The sequence below is a fragment of the Odontesthes bonariensis genome, chromosome 3 (genome assembly GCF_027942865.1).
Source record: "Odontesthes bonariensis isolate fOdoBon6 chromosome 3, fOdoBon6.hap1, whole genome shotgun sequence".
Classification (NCBI taxonomy): domain Eukaryota; kingdom Metazoa; phylum Chordata; class Actinopteri; order Atheriniformes; family Atherinopsidae; genus Odontesthes; species Odontesthes bonariensis.
In genome coordinates this window covers 9,776,581-9,798,144 of record NC_134508.1, presented here as the reverse complement: position 1 = coordinate 9,798,144, position 21,564 = coordinate 9,776,581, and the positions used below count along the sequence as shown (strand labels likewise).

At 43.5% G+C, this 21,564-nt stretch overlaps 2 protein-coding genes across 3 annotated transcripts; both read right to left on the bottom strand.

Moving 5' to 3' along the window:
- Window positions 1-317: 317 nt before the first annotated feature.
- On the bottom strand, window positions 318-12,474 carry rpn2 (ribophorin II). Of its 2 annotated transcripts, XM_075460219.1 has the most exons (18): window positions 12,412-12,474; window positions 11,951-12,141; window positions 10,931-11,026; window positions 10,644-10,819; window positions 10,439-10,514; window positions 9,689-9,823; window positions 9,429-9,605; window positions 9,214-9,332; window positions 7,905-8,010; window positions 7,045-7,136; window positions 6,843-6,957; window positions 6,475-6,669; window positions 5,655-5,741; window positions 5,477-5,572; window positions 4,973-5,048; window positions 3,170-3,299; window positions 2,491-2,592; window positions 318-942 (listed from the first exon to the last, which is right to left on the bottom strand). In XM_075460219.1, the coding sequence occupies exons 1-17, from the start codon at window positions 12,422-12,424 to the stop codon at window positions 2,541-2,543; spliced, it is 1,932 nt and encodes a 643-aa protein (XP_075316334.1). In that variant the 5' UTR covers window positions 12,425-12,474; the 3' UTR covers window positions 318-942; window positions 2,491-2,540. The 2 variants fall into 2 exon arrangements, with proteins under 2 accessions (XP_075316334.1, XP_075316335.1); XM_075460220.1 differs by lacking the exon at window positions 2,491-2,592.
- Window positions 12,475-12,903: 429 nt separating this feature from the next.
- Window positions 12,904-21,419, bottom strand: mybl2b (v-myb avian myeloblastosis viral oncogene homolog-like 2b). Its single transcript, XM_075462006.1, has 15 exons — window positions 21,180-21,419; window positions 20,609-20,705; window positions 20,459-20,530; window positions 20,268-20,360; window positions 19,959-20,179; window positions 19,704-19,836; window positions 18,731-18,790; window positions 18,408-18,605; window positions 18,005-18,277; window positions 17,685-17,827; window positions 16,138-16,237; window positions 15,919-16,029; window positions 15,492-15,608; window positions 15,271-15,402; window positions 12,904-14,144 (listed from the first exon to the last, which is right to left on the bottom strand). Exons 1-15 carry the CDS (start codon window positions 21,197-21,199, stop codon window positions 14,016-14,018), a joined length of 1,899 nt encoding a protein of 632 aa, XP_075318121.1. The 5' UTR covers window positions 21,200-21,419; the 3' UTR covers window positions 12,904-14,015.
- Between the last annotated feature and the right edge of the window lie 145 nt (window positions 21,420-21,564).

Here is a 21,564-nt window from a genome sequence, read left to right as displayed (position 1 = left end):
GTGCTCAGTTTTTCATTGTAGCGTAGTCGTCCATTTTCAGGTCCTTTCACAAACAGTTTTCAGTTCAGGAATATAGCTTACCGAGAACAGAAAATGAATATTTAAAAAAAAAAAAAAACATGACCATAATTTGGATTCGCATCAGATTCTCATGGGTCTCACAAACTTCTGTGTAATTCTTCAATTCAAAAGAAAGTTCTCGTATGTGATGAATATTTCAAAGAAAAAGCACAAAGTGTATTTTTCCCCTCAACTAAAGAAAGACAAACAAACTTAGGTTCACCTCAAAGTCTTTATTCCCCCCCCTTCTTCATTACAAAAAAAAAAAAAAAAAAAAAAAAAAATCATCACATTCTGAAACTGCCCAGGTTTTTTATTTATTTTTTCTCCGGAAGATCATTTGTATCAAATAGACTGCCGCAGGCAAACACTCTGGCATAGTTGGTAATGATCCGAGCGTCAGAGCTACTGCAGATGGTGTCGGCTGAAAAACACGAGCTTCTTTTGTGAGGTGAAATGGGCGCAGAGCGACAACAATGAGGAATGTACAAAAAAAAAAAAAAAAGTGGACAAAACCCAAATCTCATTAAGAAACAACAACAACGACAAAAAAAAAAATCTCAGCTCACTTAGAAACCACTGGCGTGTTGGACAAAAAGAAAACGAATCTCACAGGAAGATGAAGTGCAACAATCAGTAGAGTTTTACAGTCCTCTGTGGGAGAATCTGTCAGTGTTTGTCCAGTCTCTCAGAGACGCTGTCCTGTCTCAATTTCTTCCATTTGGCAACACAGACGAACTGCATGTTAAAACTGTCGGTTGGATTCTTGACCATCCGCGCCATTTTTTTATTTTTTTATAATAGCCTGATATCAATGGAAACAAAAGATGACCCTCGTCGGCGTCTTCTCGTAATTTTTTGTGCCTTTATTTTTTCTCCATTCTGTGGGAAAAAGACAAAAAAAAAAAGTTACTGCAACCGTGGGGCCAATGGAATCTTCTCTCATTTAACAACAAATCAAGTCATGTGGCAAATCATGCATTTTGATGCAAACACTTCTCCCATAAAAAAACAGCTACGATGTGGACAATGCAAAAACTTGGCTGCAGAAAACAAAACGTGTCAAACGTTATGATACAACCAGAACCATGAGTGGCAGACCACAAGGGAGGGACCACCAACGTGCTGGTGTGGCAGCAGTTGGAACGGTCATGAGTGAAGAGGCAAGCCAATGGGGGGGGGGGGGGGGGGGGGGGGGAGTACATGTGAACACTGGCTGTGTTCGAAACCGCATACTTCTCCTACTACTCACACTAACTTTTTGAGTTAGTATGCGAGTTTGAGTAAGCGAGAAGTTCCCGGATGCATACTAGATTCTCCGAAATGTTGGGTATGCATCATGAGGTTACTACTGATACTCAAACTACCCAAGATGCAACGTAACGTGACGTCGCCGATCGTCATTTCCTGTCAAAACGGCAGTTTCAAGCTAGCTACAACGAGGGTAAGTTCACGTCCTGTTTTCAAAACAAAAGCACCAATTGTATCGTAATTGTAGTGGCTATTTGTCCTCTTGTGTCAATAATCAAAACTAAAAAAAAAAAAAAAAATGTCAAAACCATAATAAACTAAATGAAATCAAACGGCCACTGAGACACCTAGGGAGTGAATTTACGCAGGTAAATTGAGTCCATTGTCCAGGCAAAAAAATTAGGTTTCTTTAGGTTTATTTCTCCAACCACAAGCAAACAAACAAAGAACAATGGCCTTTGCCACCTCTCTTGCCCTGGTAAAAAACTATTAGCCCTCTCAGGTGCCCGCTCGCCTGTGACTGCCTGCTCATCTAAATAAACTGTCCCAGTGCGCCCCAGCTCACCAGTGCTTTTAAAATAAAAGCATAATTAAATACCCAAATTACCTCAAACAATACTAAATATCATAAACAACCAAAAAAAAGGTGTATTCCCCAAACTAAACCCCCAAAAGATAACTAAATAATAAGTGAGCCAAATAAACAAAATAACAAATAGCTCCTACATTAATGGCTTTCCCTATGATAAAAGACAACGGGTATTTTATTTTGTGAAAATAACCGGAAGTGCGTTGCTCACTGCGGCTAGCTTTAGTAGCGCCGAATTCGTGGGAACAAAATTGTAAACAGCCGGTATTTTGTCAGGTTTTCAACACGTTGGGGATCTAAACGACTACTTTCTCACCTGAAAATGTTTCAAATGTTGCTAAAGTTTACAGACTTTAGAGCTTAAGCGAAATCAGCTTCAGGCCGGCTGATTTCGGCTCGGGCAGGAGCGAAATGCATTGTGGGTAAACGCACTGCATACTGTCTGATCGATCAGTATGCAGTATGGAAGTATGTAGTATGCGGTTTGGAACACAGCCACTGAGTTAGTATGAGTGAGCACCACACAGCCATGCACGCTGCCACAGTATGGAAATGCAGTGTGGATGCAATCTGTGAGGGGATGCCCTTACTTCAGCCTGGAAGCAGAGCCGACTCATTTGTTACAAAAGGGGAGGGGGCTTTATCGAAGGCTCCTATACTTTGCCAACCTACTACTTTGCTCTGCAGCAATCCTGAAAGAGGAGTAAGAGACAGCGAGGTGTGGATAGAGGGGTTAAAAAAAAAGAAAAGAAAAAAGAGAGAGACAGGCACCAGCTTCAAGGAGACAGAAGGAAGATGTCGGCACAGGGAAAATGACATTGGCAAAAATCATTGATTGAAATATTCTATTTGCTTAAAAGGGTCAAATGGGCTGTCGTAAGAAAAAGACGGGAAAGTGACCAATTACAGAGTGATCTCGAGTCAGTAAAACAGGCAACAAATTGCTCACTCTGGCCCTTGAAGAGCTCTACATATTGATGGTGAAGAAATTGCCCACTCGGATCGTCACTTGCAGATCTTGCTGCCTCGTTTCTCTCCTGCTGCACACAAGCTCTTCTCTTGACAGAGGTCTCGGTATTGAAATTATCCTCTGAAGGCCCAATTTAGGAGCTACAGATATAGAACAGCCACTTTTCCTCAGGTTTCCGGATAAGAATTTCAGATCTTAAAGCACCAGAGTCCTTGTCACCTGAAAGGGGCCAAGGCTCTCTCCCTGGGATAAAGGACTCTCTAGCAACCATTTGTGCCAGGCACCATCAGGAGACGTACCTCTTCACTGCTTTCTGGGCCAGCATGCGGTTTCCGGCAAGGAAAGTTACTCCGCCGATGATTGCCAGGTACTTCAGAGTCTGAAACATGTTCAGGTGGGTCCAGTAGACGTACATCAGGCCGAGCATGGCTGAAACGACACAACCAAGGAGGCTTGAGAGTTCACTTTCCACACAAGCAAACCCCAAATGATTCATACATTTAGTTTCTTATAAGAAATAAAGATAAAATAAAGACAAAATTTGAACATGCTGCCTGAAATCAGAGAGTTTAAGAGCAGATTTAGCTGCTTCTGAAAGGGTTACCGTTTCCTATTCCTACTTCGTCTCAGGTCCATTTTAAAACTGCTGTTTCTTGGATGCCATTCCTTCATAAAGTTCACAAAATGACTTGTTCAGTCACAACATTAATGGGGAAAGACACCAAAAAGAAGAAAACGATCCTTTAAGTGTTTTTGTCCATTAGTTTGAGTACAAATCTGAGGAGTGAAGACCAAATCCAAACATTTTTAAATATATAAATAAAAAAATAAACATGTTGTTTTTTTTGTTTTATATATTACTGTGTGAACGTTACAAGCCCCTAATTTCTTTACACATTAGCGGAACAGCACATGCAAACACAAATGTGCTGTGGTTAGAGTAGTTCGTCCAATAACCGTAAGGTTGGCACTTCGATTCCCACTCTCGCCCCTCAAAAAGATTGGTGAAACTAACAGCTGGAGGGGTGTTAGTCACGGCTGAGGTGCCCTTGAGAAAGGCTTAAGTACCCCCACGCTCCCCGGGCGCGGTGAATGTATGGTGTATGGCCCCTGTCTCTATGAGTGTGTGACCCTGTGCATGTGCGTGTAAACAGGTGCAACCTGGATGGGTGAAAAGCGGAGGACAAATTTCATGTGTATGCATGACAATAAATCGGATCTTAATCTTAAATGGAAACATGAAGACTGAAGTTGTACAATTTTAACAAGCTTGAAAGTCGATATTTGATATGAGCTCCTTTATTCTTCATCACAGCCTGAACCCTCTGAGACGAGCTTTCTGTCCTTTCTTTAAGGAGTCTTCAGGAATAGTTCTCCAGGCTTCTTGAAGGACACCCCAAAGCTCTTCTTTGGATGTGGGCTGCCTTTTGTTCCGTTCTCTGCCAACATGATCCCACACTGCTTCAGTAATGTTGAGCTCCGGGCTCTGGGGAGGATTCATCCCTCCATCAGACCTGCTGCCACTGATTTTCAGCCCACTTCTTGTGTCCTTTGGCACAGCTCAGCCTTTTCTCCGTTTCCCTTCCTTAAGAACGGCTTCTTGACAGCCACCCTTCCATGGAGCCCATTTCTGATGAGGCTTGGGCCAACAGCAGATGCATCTCTCAGGTCCGTGTCAGGCTGGACTTTTTTCTTATGTTAGATGGATTTTAGGCCAATCAGTTGTTCCGTCCTCCATTTGTCCATGTTGCTAAAATCTCTCAGTATACACTGCACATCATGCTGAGATATGCCAAGTTTTCAGCAAATAGCTTTGTTGGGAATCACTTTGTTGGTCCAAAAATACTATTTTAAATCAGTTGAACTGTGGCATCTTTGACATTTTTGTAAATGCAGCTAAAGAAAGGAGGACAAACGATGCTGCTAGTAAAGTGTTCACAAGTGGTTCTTTGCTAATTTGTCCGTTATGTGTAGACACGACACTGGTTCGTCCCTTGAGGCCAGTGATTTTTTTTCAGGGCAGTGTTAAGTGGCTTAATCCCCCCCCCCACGAAAAAAAACCCCACCTGTGACAGTCTGCATCTGCTGTGACAAAGACTCACCTGCGTGTCCCACGTGGAACAGGATGGTGCTCGGAGAGAAGCTGAAGTTGGAGATGTTGGCCCCGAGCTTAAACCACTACAGAGGAGAGGGGGGATAAAACAATGGGATTATTTTTTCTGAAAACAAAAAGAGCTTGAAAAAAAAATTTGTTTACCACCTCATAAACAATGCACTGACCCACCGCAACAATAAGTATTATTCAGCCACGAAAATGCCAGGGAACAAAAACACACCGTGGCTTTTGTGATTTCAAATTAAAAACAGACGTTGTGTTCACACTGGACTGTAGTTTCATTCACCGCGTGCCTTTTAAAGAGCTTTTGTATGGGAGGAAAAATAATATATTGCTCTGCACACAATAATAACGAACGAGCTATGAATAATAATAGGGAAGGCTGAGATCTTCGTGTTCTGGGATAAAGCTTCTGAATGATTTCCACACTCGTTACCCGCTTCCAAACATGGCTAAAACAAAGACGGAAACATTTGGTGTAAATTATTACCAGAATGAGCAGAAGCAGGAAGGGAGACAGGATGAGCGCGGTGAAGGTGTTAGAGACCACGGTGGGAGGCTTCTTTTCTGGTTCCCTGAACAAGTGCTGCACAGACACAAAGAGAAGTTTAAACCTGGGGGCCGACAGCCCCAGAACGCATCACGACCACAGAGCACAGCAGTATCACCTGGATCTCTGGTTTGGGTATATAAAGGGTCTTGGACTGAAGAACGGCCGGGGCCTCCTCATCCACGAACTTCAGAACAACATCAGCCTGTCAAAAAAAAGATTACAACTCAACTTCAGAAAGCCTTCGCCCAACCGTAAGCAATCCTTGGCTGAGTTCGAAACCGCATACTTTCCATTCTGCATACTGATCGATCAGACAGCATGCAGAGTGTTTACCCACAATGCATTTCTCTCCTGCCCGAGCCGAAATCAGCCGGCCTGAAGCTGATTTCGCTTAAGCTCTAAACTCTGTAAACTTTAGCAACATTTGAAACATTTTCAGGCGAGAAAGTAGTCGTTTAGATCCCCAACGTGTTGAAAACCTGATAATCTATTTACAATTTTGTCCTGAAGAATTCGGCGCTACTAAAGCTAGCCGCAGTGAGCAACGCACTTCCGGTTATTTTCACAAAATAAAATACCCGTTGCCTTTTATCACAGGGAAAGCCATTATAATACAATTGGTGCTTTTTTTTTTTTTTTTTTAAACCGGAAGTGAACCTACCCGTGTTGTAGCTAGCTTGAAACTGCCGTTTTGACAGGAAATGACGATCGGCGACGTCACGTTAAGTTGCATCTTGGGTAGTTTGAATATGAGTAGTAACCTCATGATGCATACCCAACATTTCGGAGAATCTAGTATGCATCCGGGAACTTCTCGCTTACTCAAACTCGCATACTAACTCAAAAAGTCAGTATGAGTAGTGGGAGTAGAAGGAGAAGTATGCGGTTTTGAACACAGCCCTTATCATCTACACAAAGCCTGCCAGGACACTCACCACGTTCCACAGGATGGGATTCTCTAGCGTAGCGTCCCCAACGATAAGATGGAGGGAGTAGGTACCGGAGATGGAGTCAAACTCTGACTTTCGCTCGGCCATGTCCAACTCGAACTTGTACAGATTCTTGCTGTCGGGTTCGGCCACAAACACGACCTCCTGGCCAGTTTTCTGATTGTGCAGCCGGACGAAGGTCTGTGACGGAGACAGCAAGCACGTCTCAGTAAGAAACACGGTCAAGAGCTCACCTTTTCTCGCTTACTTACGTCTTCCTGGTCAACCACATGTCTAGTATAATGGCAGGATGGTGGCAGAAGTGACGATAAAGCAGGGAGTTGCAGACTAACAGCAGCTCGCTGATTACATACCTGGTGAGGGGTGAGCTCCAGTCCAGTGTTGACGTCAACCAGCTGGAAGGACATGGCGAAGTTCTGGTGGCTGTCTGCTGTGAAGGAGCTTCTGGCTTTGGAGGGATAGTCCACCCTGGAGAAGAAAAACACGCATTTTAATTTCACGCTACTTGATAGCGAGCAAGGAGCTGGCTCCACTCAGTCCGGCTCGTTTCCTGACCTGGTGGTCTTTGTGCCGATGCTCTGGTCCTTATCCACCACAGAGAGGTCCATGTTGGTAACAGCCACCTCAGTGGACACCTTCACTTTAAGCTGCAGACGGGACACAGGAGAGAAGATGAGGATTAGTTCATTAAAGTATGTTTTTCTGTGCCATCAGAGTTTGAATACGAATTTCTAATATTGAATTTTTACAGCATCAAAATCAGACTTTGAATTTGAAAAACCAACAGTGTGAAAAAGAAAATCTATTTCTAAAAACAAAAATCAGTGTTTTGAAGTTGAATTTTTTATACTGATTTTTGTTTTTAGAAATTGATTTTCTTTTTCACACTGTTGGTTTTTCAAATTCAAAGTCTGATTTTGATGCTGTAAAAATTCAATATTAGAAATTCGTATTCAAACTCTGATGGCACAGAAAAACTTCCATATTAAAGCCATTTAAACATGAATGCGAGTCCATTAAGTTGAGGGGCTTTATGGACGCTCTAAATCAACAGGCACAAGATGCATGAAGGAACGAATCGAGACCAGATCACCGACTGCGTTCTGATGTGGAACAGCAGATAAGATACAGATACTGCAAAGAAAAGAAACGGTGTGTATCTGACGAACCGCTCTCTAAGTGGCATTAGTCAGAAAACCTGCTTTTTGACCGGACTGCAGACTCTTAAAAGGAAACACTTGTTTAAAAGTACATTTTAAAAAGGTTAAGGACCACCTGTTCAGTCCCAAAATGGCGACATTCGGTACATTCAAATAAGTTAATTAAATGAAGAGCTGCCAGTCCCTGAACTCATGGGTTGTAATTATATTGTTCAACTGAAGAAACTGCACTAAACAGTGCCGCTAAAAACTTGCCTCCACGTTGTTGGCAACCAGCCGGGTGTCTCCGGTCACTGCAACAGTGAACTGGTAATATCCACTGGCTGGCTGGCTGGACATGAAGTTCAGTTCAAAGACGCCGCTGAAAAGTAGGAGAAGAAAACATCTTTGAAAACATCAAAAGAAAAGAACTTTCAAGGAAATAACGACAGCCCAAATAAATCTAGAAATAAAAAGCACGTACATTTTGGAAAGAAACTTGTGTTGAGGTCAACCGACAGACAATAAAACTGCTCAAAAACGTGGCTGGTTCTACAGCCTCTGCGAAGCTGGTTCTAGTTATATCTAATATGATTTTCTACAGCCAGAGAGCCACATCTATACACCTCTCTAAACATCTTTGGTCACATGTCTGAAATGAAAGGTCTGGGAGATGGGCTCATCTATACAGATCAGTGTTGGTCTGGATTTCCCTGCTAATTGATGTCTCAATATCACTCTTTTCTAGCTTAGAAAAGCTGCTTTAAACGAAAGGCTCATCAATATTTGTGAGCAGCAATGCAAAAAAGGATATATACACACACACCGGCTGACTATCACAGACACTTAATAAACATGGCTGCAAACGCGGGTTAACGCCTCAGCAGCAAAGGGTGAGTGTGCGTGCTGCTCTATGCAACTTTTCAGGACCGCACTGGTTCCAAGTTTGGCTCAGACATCAAACCAGGACTGAAACAGTTTCATGGTTGTTAAAGGGATAGTTCGCCTCTTTTGACATGAAGCTGTATGACATCCCATATTAGCAATATAATTTATGAACATTGACTTACCCCCTGCTGCGTCCTGTGAGCCGAGTTCCAGCCGAGTTTTGGCGTTGACGAAGGTAGCCCGGCTAATTGGCTGGGGTTTAAAAAATAAAGCGTCTAAGCTTTTCAAAACAATATGCGTTCAAAAGAGTAATACATTTGCGTCACCTGCACCTGTTACGGTGTTTCCTGCTCAGTCTGCACTTCGGTCTGCACGGTTTACACAGCCCGTAGTGATACGAAGGTAGAGAGAAAATAGCGCCAAGCGATTGTGAGGTCTGACTTCACAGGACGCAACAGGGGGTAAGAAAATGTTCATAAATTATGTTGCTAATATGGGATGTCATACAGCTTCATGTCAAAAGAAGCGAACTATCCCTTTAATATCAACATTTTCCAACCTTCCAACAAACACTGGGACACCTTCTGTGGGTTAAGCAACGCTGTAATGGGCAGCCATGAGCCTTTATCTACTCCAGCTGTTGGCAGCCCAGAGAGATTACTGTGAAGCCAACACTTATCTCTCCGGTCATACGTACTCGTTCAGAGTGAAAGGTGCTTTGCTCAGGATGCTGCTCTTAGAGCCCACAGCGTACGCAGACTCCACCAGCACGTCGGCTGAGGCCAGAGGTTGAGACATGACATCGGTGACGAGGAGCTGTGGATCAGACGAAGGGACAGTGGTGTGTGAGGCGATTGAAAACCACCTGGCAGACGGCTGCTGCCGGAATGAGATTCAGCATCTTTACTGCACCTGCAGGGTGGGCTGGCTGTGGGACACCGTGGCTGGGCCCTGAGCGCTGACGATGACCGGCACGTGGAAGCGGTTGCGGGACAGAGCAGCAGCGGCGCTGACCACACTGAAGGCCTCAGCCAGAGAGTCCCAGGATTTCTTGCTGAAGATGGAGTTCACCAGCTGGATGACCTGTTCCTGAGGGGAGACAAAACGTCCATCACTTTCTCAGACAAACACACGTTTCAGATGACTTAACAGCTCACAGACAGACATCAGACCTCTTTGAGAGGGGGCTCCATGTCCACGTGATCCGACAGGGCATAAGCAGCGGTCACAAACATGGCGGTCGCCTCGAGGCCTTCTTCAAACTGGAGGTAGACGCCACCGAGATCATCCAGGCGGGCTGTCAGATCCTGATGGAAGGAAGGCAAAGATATCATTGATTGATTGATTTTTATTTTTGAACATGTATAAAAAAGAAAATGTATGTAACTATTTGTACATACAAAAGAAAGAAAAAGAGAAATAAAATAAAAATAAAGAATTCAATCACATAAAGTGCTAATATATAACAAAACACCACACATTGTTCGAAAAAGGAATGGGAAGAAGTACAATACTTTTTTAGTTTCCCACCTGTTTTTAACTACTCTTCAGTTTGTAAATATCCTAACAACAATACATCTATATAAATATATGCCATATATACACTTCCTAAATAAATATATAATCACAAAAATAAAAATATACTACAGACATATCCTTGTAAATATATATACGTATATATATATATATATATATACATATATACACTATCCCCATAAATAAATACATACCATATACTAATTAAATTACAATATAACAATTAACCCTATTCTATTCACATATGTATCCCTCATCGTCCTCCGTTAACATACTTCCTCCTCCATGTACTTCCATGTATCATCAAACCCAATATTCCTGGATATAAATTCCAGTCTAAAAGCAGCGGTGCAACAGCACCACCTGGTGGAGGTTACACAGCTCACCTCGATTTCCTCCAAAACTCCTCCGAGTTCTGCCTGCTGGGAAAGGCGGGAGGCGGTCTGCAGAGCCAGGATGATGCTGTCCAAAGAGAGCGAACGTGCGTGTTGAAAATCACACCGTTCAGATCATTTAATAAGAAGAAGTGCAGGACCTTCCACACACAGAATGTCTCCTCACTACCTCACTACCAGAACATGCAACACTTACGCCATAACATTGTCCTCCTTGTTAATGCGAGCAGTCAGGGCACTCATGACTTCCTGGGACGGAAGAGGAAGCCCCACAGAGCTGAGCGCACTCACAGCGCGATGGATCTGAACCATGGACGAATCTTCGCTTACTGCGGCCAGAAGGATGTCGCGGGTTTCATTGGAAACAGGGATCTAAGGAGAGAACAAATTCCAACATGAGTAGATGGACATATATATATATATATATGTACATGCTATCAAGTGTCTTTTATGTCTTCTACAATAGAAAGAGTTTTTCCATACCTCACATCCTGAAATGGCCTCACTGGTCTCAGCCACAAAGAAGACAGAGTCAACACTAGTGGGGTCGTGCTGAGATTTCAGGAACCTGCATACATCCTACAGAAACAAAGAGAAAGTGTTATCAGTCACCTTGAGACTCTCTCTCTAAAACCTAATTATCAAGTTAGAAATCTCGGGGTAATGTTTGACTCAGACCTGAACTTTAACAGCCACATTAAATCTGTAACATCAGCAGCTTTTTACCATCTAAAAAACATTACCAGAATCAAAGGAATAGTGTCTAAACCAGACTTAGAAAGACTGATCCATGCGTTTGTCTCCAGCACGTTAGACTGCTGTAACGGCCTGCTCACTGGGCTCTAAACGGGCTATAAGACAGCTGCAGTACATCCAGAACGCTGCTGCTCGAGTCCTGACTAGAACCAGGAAATACGACCATATTAGTCCAGCGCTCAGAGAATAGACTTTAAAACAGCTCTGCTTATGTACAAGTCTCTTCATGGTCAAGCGCCAAAGTACATCTCTGACATGTTAGAGCCATATGAACCAACTCGGGCTCTGAGAACCTCAGGGAGGGGTCTCCTGCTTGGTGCCCAGAGTCAGGACTAAACAAGGTGAGGCTGCGTTTCAGTTTGATGCTCCTAACATCTGGAACAGCCTTCCAGAAGATGTGAGACAGGCCTCAACTCTGACAATGTTTAAATCCAGGCTGAAAACAGTTCTATTTAGCTGTGCATATGACAGCTGAAAGTGTTTTATCTGCACTCTTCACTTTTAAATTAATTAATGATTACTTTTTATGTTTTTTTTTTAATGATTTTATTGCCTTCTTGTGATTTTATGTAGCTGTAAAGCCCTTTGAATTGCCTTTTGTACGAATTGTGCTCTACAAATAAAATTGCCTTGCCTTGCCTATTAAACACGATTTAAGCCAAATAACAATAAGGATCACTGCGAGTTCAGATTTTTAAATGAATGTAGAAATAAGTGAATAGCCCCTTAGCAAAGCAAGTTTCCTACCTTGTGGTCGGGAACAGCTGCTCCAAGCTTGGTCAGCCCAACAACGGAGTAGTATGCGGACTCCAGGTCGTTGAACGGTTGGCTCAGCAGGTTCTGCAGCCGGGCCACATCAGACAGAGAGAGGTGGTGCGACGGTGTGAGCCCGTGAGCTCCAACCAGAGCCAGGAAGAAGAGGAACAACCCAAGCGGCCCTGGAAACACAGAACGCAATGATACACATTTCTAACAAACTACCTCCCCTAATCATGTATTCATTCATTGAGGTGACGCTCGCTCGCTCGCTGAGGGTTTAGCCAAAAAGGCTAACAAGCTAACGTCAGGAAGAAGCAGCACACTGCAAACACCAGGCGCCATTTTAAAAAAAAATCTAAATCCACAAGTGATTCCTTAACAACACGAATTGGAAGCAAAATGGCAAATATGCAAGGTTAGATTCAACATTTTTAAATGAGTATACTTACTAGACCGGTCCATGTCTTACAGTCTAATGCAGCGTCACCAAAACCGACGAGTACTTCCGGTGTGTCAGAGAGCAGCACGTCAGAGGAGGGTTAACTTCCGGCTGCGCAGCTCACCTTTCAAATGAAGACACGTCTATGGTTTTAACTGTGTTATGTAGTTCAAATTTCGACATATTAGAATAAACAAATACTTTTTTTCCCTTAAAAGGTCTTGAATGCGGAGTGCAAAGTCCAAAACGCTGGTTATTTAAAATCTATCCAATTTTCAGGGTCTGAAGGAAATGATACCGTTTAAAGAAGTTTTGGAATAAAATAGAATAGAAAAATACTTTATTCATCTTCATTCAAATTCAAATTAGTAAAGTAGCTCAAAAAAAATTATAAATATTTACAATGATTGTATATTAAATGAAGGAAAGTTACATTAATACAAAAACATTTTTTTTTATTTTAAGAATTTCTAAATTCACCTAAATGATTTTTTTCCTTTTGGATATTATTTTCACACAAATGTTTAAATTGCTCAGTTTTATTAGACATTTGAACACAAACCTACCTAATTTGTTGAATAGAATGCTCAATAAGAGTCAAACAAGCACAATTTGAATTTTAAATGTCTTTGCAGTACAACTCTGTCATCTCCAGAAATACTCAAATGACTGCAGTCGTTGGGTGTATTAGCGATGGTGCCATGGTGTGGGAACAATCATCATATCTTGAAAACAAACAATCTATTCGTCCAAACAAACACTCAAACCATCAAAATAAACAAAGCTCAACACAAGCGAACAGCTATTAAAACACTCCGCATCAGATCAGTGAGTCAGAACATCAAACTGTTGTTTTATTACATCGCCTGACAAAGTGTCCTATGTGTAAAACAAAATTCAGCACGAAATATTTACAGACTTGCCAAATAACATTATCAGATATTAACATTAACAGACCTCTGCTACCTGGCTATTGCAGAATAAAACAACTCTTCAGCCGCATCCTTTGTTCCTTTGATCTTAATAAGCTGTGCTAACTTTAGAATTACTGATTACTCTCGCTGTTTAACTGTTTACCCCACCCCCCCTCCCCACGTGGGGGATCTAATTAACGTGTATTGCAAAATATTATACAAACATACACACAGTAAACAGATCCTACAACAACAAGAGTATTCCTTCAGTGCGTCACTGAATTCGCTTCATAATAAAACAAGATTTGGAGTTGTTATCTTGAGTGTTTGTACGGTTCAAAACGGTACAAAAATCCTGTTAAATTCCAGACATGTGATGCAATGTAAAACCATGCCTTTTCAGTGATAGCAAAAGTTTATAGTCTTGATTTTTTTTTTTTTCATTCCTCCCCCCCATTCATTTAGCTTTACTAACATGTAGAACCAACAACAACGTGAAGGAGAGCCTGTGAGAGTGCATCTAAAAGCACAGCTCCTCTGTACACCGTCAGCGTCTGGACCGCTGTAGGTTTGCTCAAACGCTCGACTGAGCGAGCACGCACAGGACAAGTCCTTTCCCCCACCGCAGATCACACCAGCAGAGAGCGAGGAGAACGGCAGCAACGGTAACGCGCAGCTCTGCGCGGGCGTGAAGACGGTCTCAGGACAGAATCAGAGCCCGGCTGGGAGGGTGAGATTTGAGCGAGCGAAGGTAGTGTCTGGCTTTCTCCGTCATTATGAGCTGGTCTTTAGTCTGTCCACAGACAACCATCTCCCATTCTTTTGACATCTGAGGAAGAAACAAACAAACAAAAAAAAAAAAACAGCTTCAGATCAAAGTGGAGCACTGATTGGCTCTTTTTCATTCCTTAAAATTCCTCTCTCAGTCGCCTTCAGCTGGTGCAGAACGCTGCTGCCCGTCTTTTAACCAACACCAACAGACGTGTGCACATCACTCCTGTTCTTAACTCCCTCCATTGGCTTCCTGTCCTTTATAGAATTGATTTTAAACTTTTAATGTTTGTTTTTAAAGCTCTTAACGGCCTCGCCCCATCATATTTATCTGAGCTTTTAACAGTCCGCAATCCTGGTAGAGCTCTGAGGTCAACAAATACATTTTTGCTGGAGGTGCCCAGGTCAGAATACAAACCCTGGGGTGAGCGAGCCTTTCCCAAAGCTGCCCCCAGGCTCTGGAATAAGCTCCCCGTCCAGCTGCGTCTTATTTCTGACCTGGGCCTCTTCAAATATATGCTAAAAACCTACTTATTTAGGATTGCTTTTAACACCAAGTAGTATGATGACACTTTTATCTTATTTGATTTTGTTGTATTTTATTGCTTTCACTGTTCTTTTATTGTTTTTACTTATTCTTCTCTTTATTTATTACCTGCTGTAAAGCACTTTGGTACACCGTAAGGATTGCACTGGGAAAAAAAATCAAAGTCTTACCAAGTATATTTGTCTCATTTCTAGTCAAAATATCTCATTACACTTAATACACACAACTGCCTAAAAAGTACTATTCAGCCAGATATAGGGACTTGTTTGAAGACAATACATCTTGAATATCTTGTTAAATTAAAAAGTCTTGAAAACAAATAGTTTTGAGTCACATATCATATGAAACAAGCTTTTTTTGACATTTGAAGAGGTTTTTAAGCTAATTTCAAGATCACTTTTATCTCAAAAGTCCTAAATATCGCATCTTATTTCAAGAAATCTGGACAAACCGATTTTCACTAGTTCCATTGGCAGATTTTTTTGCTTATTTCAAGCAAAAACGTCTTGTATTTGTTGTTTTTTTTTACTTATTTTTGGAGGGGCATTTTTTCCAGTGTGTCTGTAAAGGGCTGTATAAATAAAATACATTTACTTTAAAGAAACCCTTTTTAAAAGATAAAAAAGGGGGAACTTACTGGAACTGGAGGCGCTGTACTGGGAAATATGGCGCTGTCGCTGGGCCCCAAAAGGAAGCCCTGATCCAAAATGTTTTCATCCCGCTTGCTGAATGACAACGAGGAGTTGAGAGAAACGATCACCGGTTCGTCCTAGTGGCCAAAGAAAGGAGTCCAAAAGCAGAGGATCAGGGACGTGTCAGATATAAAGAACAGCGCATCGCTGCGTTTACACGCTTTACCTTGATGCCGTGTTTGGCTTCGGTCTTGAAGGATTTGCGCTTGGATGTGGGCATCACCTGGCAGTCCATGACATCAAGGGCCAACGATTTCCGCACTTTTTTCATAGGAGGGCGATGCTGATGTAAAGAATTGGAAAAAAAACACACAAAAAAACCCCAACAACTTCTGAGTGAAAGCAGACATGATTTCAAAACAGGTCTAAGAACACGTGCTTGTGATTCCCAAAGAGCCACGAGCTGAAAACTTGGTATTATTTCAGCACGGTGAGCAATGCGACCTTTAAAAAGAAACTTAGGAAACTGGACAAGTGGAGGACAGCTATTTTCTCTCCCTTCATATCAATGCGTTCAGCCTATTACAAATTACAAATTAAATTAGCAATACTTTGTTAAGTTTACACCCCCCCCCTTCCCGATTTTCTTTTACCACTGTTTTGCGCCTTTGCTCAGGTGTGGTCGAACGTACGACAACCAAGTCAATTCCCGAATCTCTCAAGATGACCTCGTTTATGTCGTCTTCGAGGTTTGGCGTCTGAGGCTACGAAAACAAGAGAGGAAGCGTGGTTATTTGGAAAAAAAAGAAAAAGAAAAGAGAAACGACACCGATGGAACAGCTGTGTATTGAAAACATGGGGTCCATGCTCACCAGAGGCTGCAGGGGGCCGTATTTCTCCATAGCGTTTTTGAACGGCGTCGGGGTGCGTGGGGTCGTGCAGAGGTCCGACTTGTGGTTCGGGGTCACAAAACTGAAGGGGCACAGAAAGCCACGACTCAGAACCAGACGAACACAGTTATCTGAGCAGAGTTCCTTCCACGCGTGCACTGCTTTCTGCGAATTTGGCGCTTCGCCACACGTCAGACCAGCTGCACTCGTGTGATGTGACGCATGATCGGATGAATCGGACCGGTTATTAAACAAAAACGGTCGTGTCTGAACGTCCCATCGCTGCTCTTTTGCCAACAAGTAAAAGACCACCTTCTCAAACTTATTTGTCATACAAATTATTGCAATTAACAACTGAATTGTTGCTGTCGATTTTTAAAATACTAATTCATACTTCAGGCCTGCAAATAAAATCGACAATTCATCCGCGCCTTACAAAGAATAACAGCTATCTATTGGAAATTAATACCAGAGTGAAAAAAGTCGTGCAACAAGATGATGTCATTGAGAAATTGTCACGTCTATCAGTCAGTTAGTCAAACCAATAAAATGGTAGGATTCATTTTAACTTCCTTCTTCCCACAACAGGTTACGAAAAAACTGTGTCACTGTAGCCGCATTCCCACTGTAGGAACCTTTGGCAGTTCCTATAACCTTTTCAGGAACGGGGCCGTTTTTTCCCACATTCGCACATTCGGAACCATTTCAGCTCCTTCTCCTCAGCTGGGTCTGTTCTGGGTTCTATAGGAACACATCTGACGGAGGTGTTTGGTGGTCGGTAGCTCCGCCACTTGTCATGTTGTCACGGCTGAAATGTTTCCTCATACGACACGGACACAACCTGCGCGTGTTTATTAAGTTAAACTCACACGTGGTCTCCTTTTTCTGCGGCGCTCTGCTCTCTTTTCTTCATGAAATGAAAAAGTATGGCCTGCGCTCGATCCTGACTTTCTCTGTGAGCTCTTCCAGCCTCGATGTTAGACGCCCGATGTGATCGTCCATGATTAATATCACCATCATGCAGACCATGAACACGGTGGCCTCCCCGCTCTCCATATTAGCTTCTTTGTGGTGTTTTTTTCTTCTCTCCTTACTTTTCACGGGTTTTGTTTCGTTTTGTTGTTGAATGTGGCGCCAAAGTAACACGTCACTGTCGCAGAAGGTTGCACCGCATCAGTCTCTATCAGGTCCCGACTCATGTGCGAATGCAACCTGAAACAGTTCCCCTGGGGAAGGACAGTTATCAGAACGAAATTCGAGGCGGACCGTTCTTAGAACTGCTCTGTCTGAATGAGGCTAATATGAGAACCTTATGTCCCACCTCACCGTTTGTTCTGTGCAAACTCGCCTGAATGACAAATATCGACGAGCGCTCTTTTCATAACTTTACACTGACGACCGGTTGAATGGCTACGATACCAGCCGACGGTGCAGAAACGCCACAGAGTTAGAGGTGCTACATCTGCGTATTTTTGCAAACTGGATCCATGACAGGAAACCTGTCGCCACAACCCCTCGCGACGACTTACACCGAGTTTTCTTTCTGCGTGAGCGGCGTCTTCTCTCGCTGCAGCGGCGTGGTTACGATGGCCTTCTGGCTGCAGACCGGCGTGGACGTGAGAGAGGGGTTCTCCAGGTCGTGCGAGTCCTGCTTGGTCCACATGTTGAGGAACTGAAGCGACAAAAGTTAGCCGGCAGCGGTCAGAAGTGACCAAAAGAGGGCATTTCAACACTCCGTTAAAATAAACAAATGAACTGATGCTTGAAACAACAACAACTTATAACTAAACATCATTTCATAAACCACCGGGAGCTGTTCCAGGCACCAGTGCCAACTGTGAGGACTTACTTGAGATGGAGAGAAAGGTAAGATTTTGACAGGGGTGCTCTTGGGAGTCATGGAGTGATTGGCATCTGGAGACCAGGCGATGCGTCTCCGGCTGTGGCGGGTCAGTATGGAGGGTGGTGTGATCCCTCCGGGAGAGATGGGGATGAGTTCCCCCTTATTGCCTTTGCTCAGCTCCTGCAGGGCGCTGCCCTCCAGGCGAAACTGGTGGCGCTCTGGGCTGGGACTGTCCTCGGGCAGGTCGAACGCTGCCAGGTTGCACCAGCCGTCGAGGTCCTTGGAGCAGAAGAGACGTTTTCATCTCTTTCTGCACATCAAGTCGCTATCTTTAAATGTGAGATTATAATCTGTACATAATAAAACATCTCATGCTGTGTTGCCACAGGTGCGTTTTGGTTTTATTTACCCCATCCACCATGTCCAACACCTCCTTCAGTGCCGGGCCTGTAGGGGAGAGGAAACCGGAGCTGTCCACCACCCAGGTGCCGCTCATTTCTCCTGCCGCGTCTGCTTCGGTTTTGGGGCTCAAGCCGTCCGCCTTTGGCGAGGCAACAGCTTTTGACGGCCCTGCGTCACCGAGGATAGAAGCTGGTGTTTCCTGCAACTGATGGGACAACAACAACCCTCACTGAAGCTTGCCGTTGTGTGATAAATGCGTCTTCTCTAAACCTATCCAAAGTAAGCAAAAGATTGGCATTATTTTTGAAATGGAAGAGATTGGTTGCTTACTGAAAGATTGGCTTTATGCTCGGCGTCTTTGTCTGAACTTTCTTGAGAGCAGCTGGTCACCTACATAACCCAAAAAACGGAAAATGGTCTAAATCAATGTTCCCTCTAATTTTTCATGTGTCTGGGCATACACACAAGCTCCCTGAGCACACTGAGGACCACTGTGAGCAACATCAGATGTGCACGCTGTGGCCACACACCTGTATCACACCTGTATCACACCTGTTCAAAACCTTGGATCATAGCAAGTTACATGGCTTATTTAAAGAATCAAATCACAGCAGCAATTTCCATTAGTTTACTTTTAATATAAGTGATTTGGCCCACTTAAAATGAAAAAGACAAAAATCTTGTTGTTGATGAGATGTGTAGTATGTTATCTGTTATATGTGAGAGTCATGTTGCAGCCTGCATGTTTTGCAGAGTAGACCTTTCTCACTCAAAAGAAAAAAATCTCACCCAGTTTCACCGCTTGTTCTTCTGTTTGCACTCAGACAGCCATTCCATCCTAAAAGAACCGCATTTCTTTTTTACTTTGGCTTGGTGAGTGGATATCTCACTGGCGCTACCCGTTATTTTTCGCCATGATAAGGGACGTCTCTTCACTCCTAACTCCGCCGCACTGTTGTTAGCTAGCTAACCTGCACGGCGCGTATGGGCACATATGCAAGCACTATCAATGCTCTGATTGGCTGCACAGCATAAGTAAACCGTATCGTATCATTGGCTGAACACCTGTCACTCACTGCGTTACATTGAAAAATGGTACAGAAAAACACATTATTGGTCTAATTAATTAGATTAGGTCTAGTATTAGATATTAATTAATACGTTTATGGTGAATTTTATTTTATGCGCTGCATAGATTTTCTTGTGCGCTGAGAATGTGCGAGCAGCTTAGAGGGAACATTGGTCTAAATACATCTCATAGTTTGTTCATCTTTGTGGGGAACATCTGGGAGAGACGGCCCACCTGCACATCTTTATTAACCCAAGCCAACAGCTCCTCGAGTTCGTTCGGCCTGAACACCTCCCCGGCATAGAAACCCATCTCCAGCTTGCGTTTGATGGTGGAATTCCAGTGATTCTTCACAGCATTGTCCGTCCTGTCAATAGTCACAAAACAAAACAAAAAAAAAACTTTCTGGGACGTCTTCACACCCACAAACCAGGTTTGTTCTCGCATGATCCTCTACGGTGACCGTTTAAACAGAATAGCGGTATTAACCTTCCGGGAAGCAGCTTAGCGATCTCGGCCCAGCGGTTCCCGAGCAGGCAGTGGGCCTTGTAGATAATGAGGTCCTCCTCGGCCGTCCACGAAGACTTCTTCACGCTGGGATTGAGGTGGTTGTGCCAGCGCTCTCTACACTGCTTCCCCAGCCTGCCCTTGAGATGCTTGGCTACCATTGCCCACTGTTTGTTACCATAGACCTTCACAAGTTCTATAACCTGTGGGAGAATCATATACGTTTATCTCGCCTTCACTGCTCCCATCAAATATTCTGTACTCGAGTTACAGGCTGAAAACACCACCTACTTTCTCATCCTCTTCTTTGGTCCACGGACCTTTAACCAGTTCTGGATCCAAGACTTTAAACCAGCGGTGCTGACACTGATGTTCAGTGTGATTCTAAACAAAAGTACATGAAAGACTTACTCGTATGGACACAAAACAGCCAAATGAGTCCCTTAGGCGAAACAAAGATGAGAAAAGCGGATAGGACTCACTGGTATGCAGGTGGTGATACGTTTCCAATCGTTTGATCCCAGCTTTTGGACTAGTGTTTTAAGCTTCTCATCCTGTAAACAGAAATAAGCAGGTTTTATGTTTGCCACCATTGTTCCATGACAATCACTGGGACAAGCCACAACATTCACCTCTTCCTGCGTCCATTTCACCTTCACTTTCCCACCATCCCTCGGCTCTGCCACATCGGAGTCAGTATCTTGATGCATGGCCTCTTCTCCATCCTCACTGAGAAACATACAGCTGTGATGTGCACGAGTACAGCTGACAGAGTTCACATGCTAGGAGCTATAGCTCCTCACCCGCCCTTATAGGCTGCTGAGGACAGCTTGATCAGCAGGTTTATTTTGATGTTTAAACGGTGATTTCACGGCTAATAATCACGTCATCGGTCGTTTTTGACAGTTTGGGAGACAGCTAAGATTAGATCAGTAACTTTTTGTTTTGTCTGGTGTGGGTAAACCTAGTGTAGAGGGTGTAAAATGAAATCCTGAACCCTGTCCACCGAGAACGGAAAAGGGCGGCAGTCATGAGTCAGTCCTAAAAAAAAAGTAGGGCAAAGCTTAACGTGTAACATTTAACCTCAGTCAAAGGAATGTCTTTATAAAAACTGTCGAGTTATTAGGTAACCTTTAACCACCTCATGACACTCCAGTTTCTGACAGAGGGACAACTAATCCACACAAAGAGCAAATTTCTTACCCGCGCGGCCACCAAGACATTTCCCTCTGTTTTTGTTGTTTACGCTCAGACGTTGATTTTCGCTGCCGCCGCTACACGTCATGTGCTCGTATATTCGGGTTTATATCTTCAGTTTAGCGCTTGTTTAAAGTGGCCGGTGGTGGTGAAGGCGCGGAGCCCGAACTGAGACGTTATGGCCCGTAAACAGCTGCAGCGGAGCGCCCTGTCTGTCCGCGCTCCTCAATTTCTATCTCGCGCCCTTCTCCGTAGAGAAGCCAGGGCAGTGACGTCGTGCGCACTAGATGTGCGCATTGGGTCGTGCCGGAAGAAGGAAAAACCTCCGACGGGACGTTCCAAAATAAAACATTTTCAAGTACTGAACTGTTGTGTAAGACAAAAAAAAAAA

Coding starts and splice junctions, on each gene's coding strand:
- rpn2 (XM_075460219.1), bottom strand. Junction 9,824..10,438: donor GAGTTTTGGAGGAAATCGAG/GTGAGCTGTGTA, acceptor TCCTTCCATCAG/GATCTGACAGCCCGCCTGGA. Junction 9,606..9,688: donor TGGAGCCCCCTCTCAAAGAG/GTCTGATGTCTG, acceptor GTCTCCCCTCAG/GAACAGGTCATCCAGCTGGT.
- mybl2b (XM_075462006.1), bottom strand. CDS start 21,199: ATGTCTTGGTGGCCGCGCGG. Junction 20,531..20,608: donor TGAAATGGACGCAGGAAGAG/GTGAATGTTGTG, acceptor TTCTGTTTACAG/GATGAGAAGCTTAAAACACT. Junction 17,828..18,004: donor TACCTTTCTCTCCATCTCAA/GTAAGTCCTCAC, acceptor TTGTCGCTTCAG/TTCCTCAACATGTGGACCAA.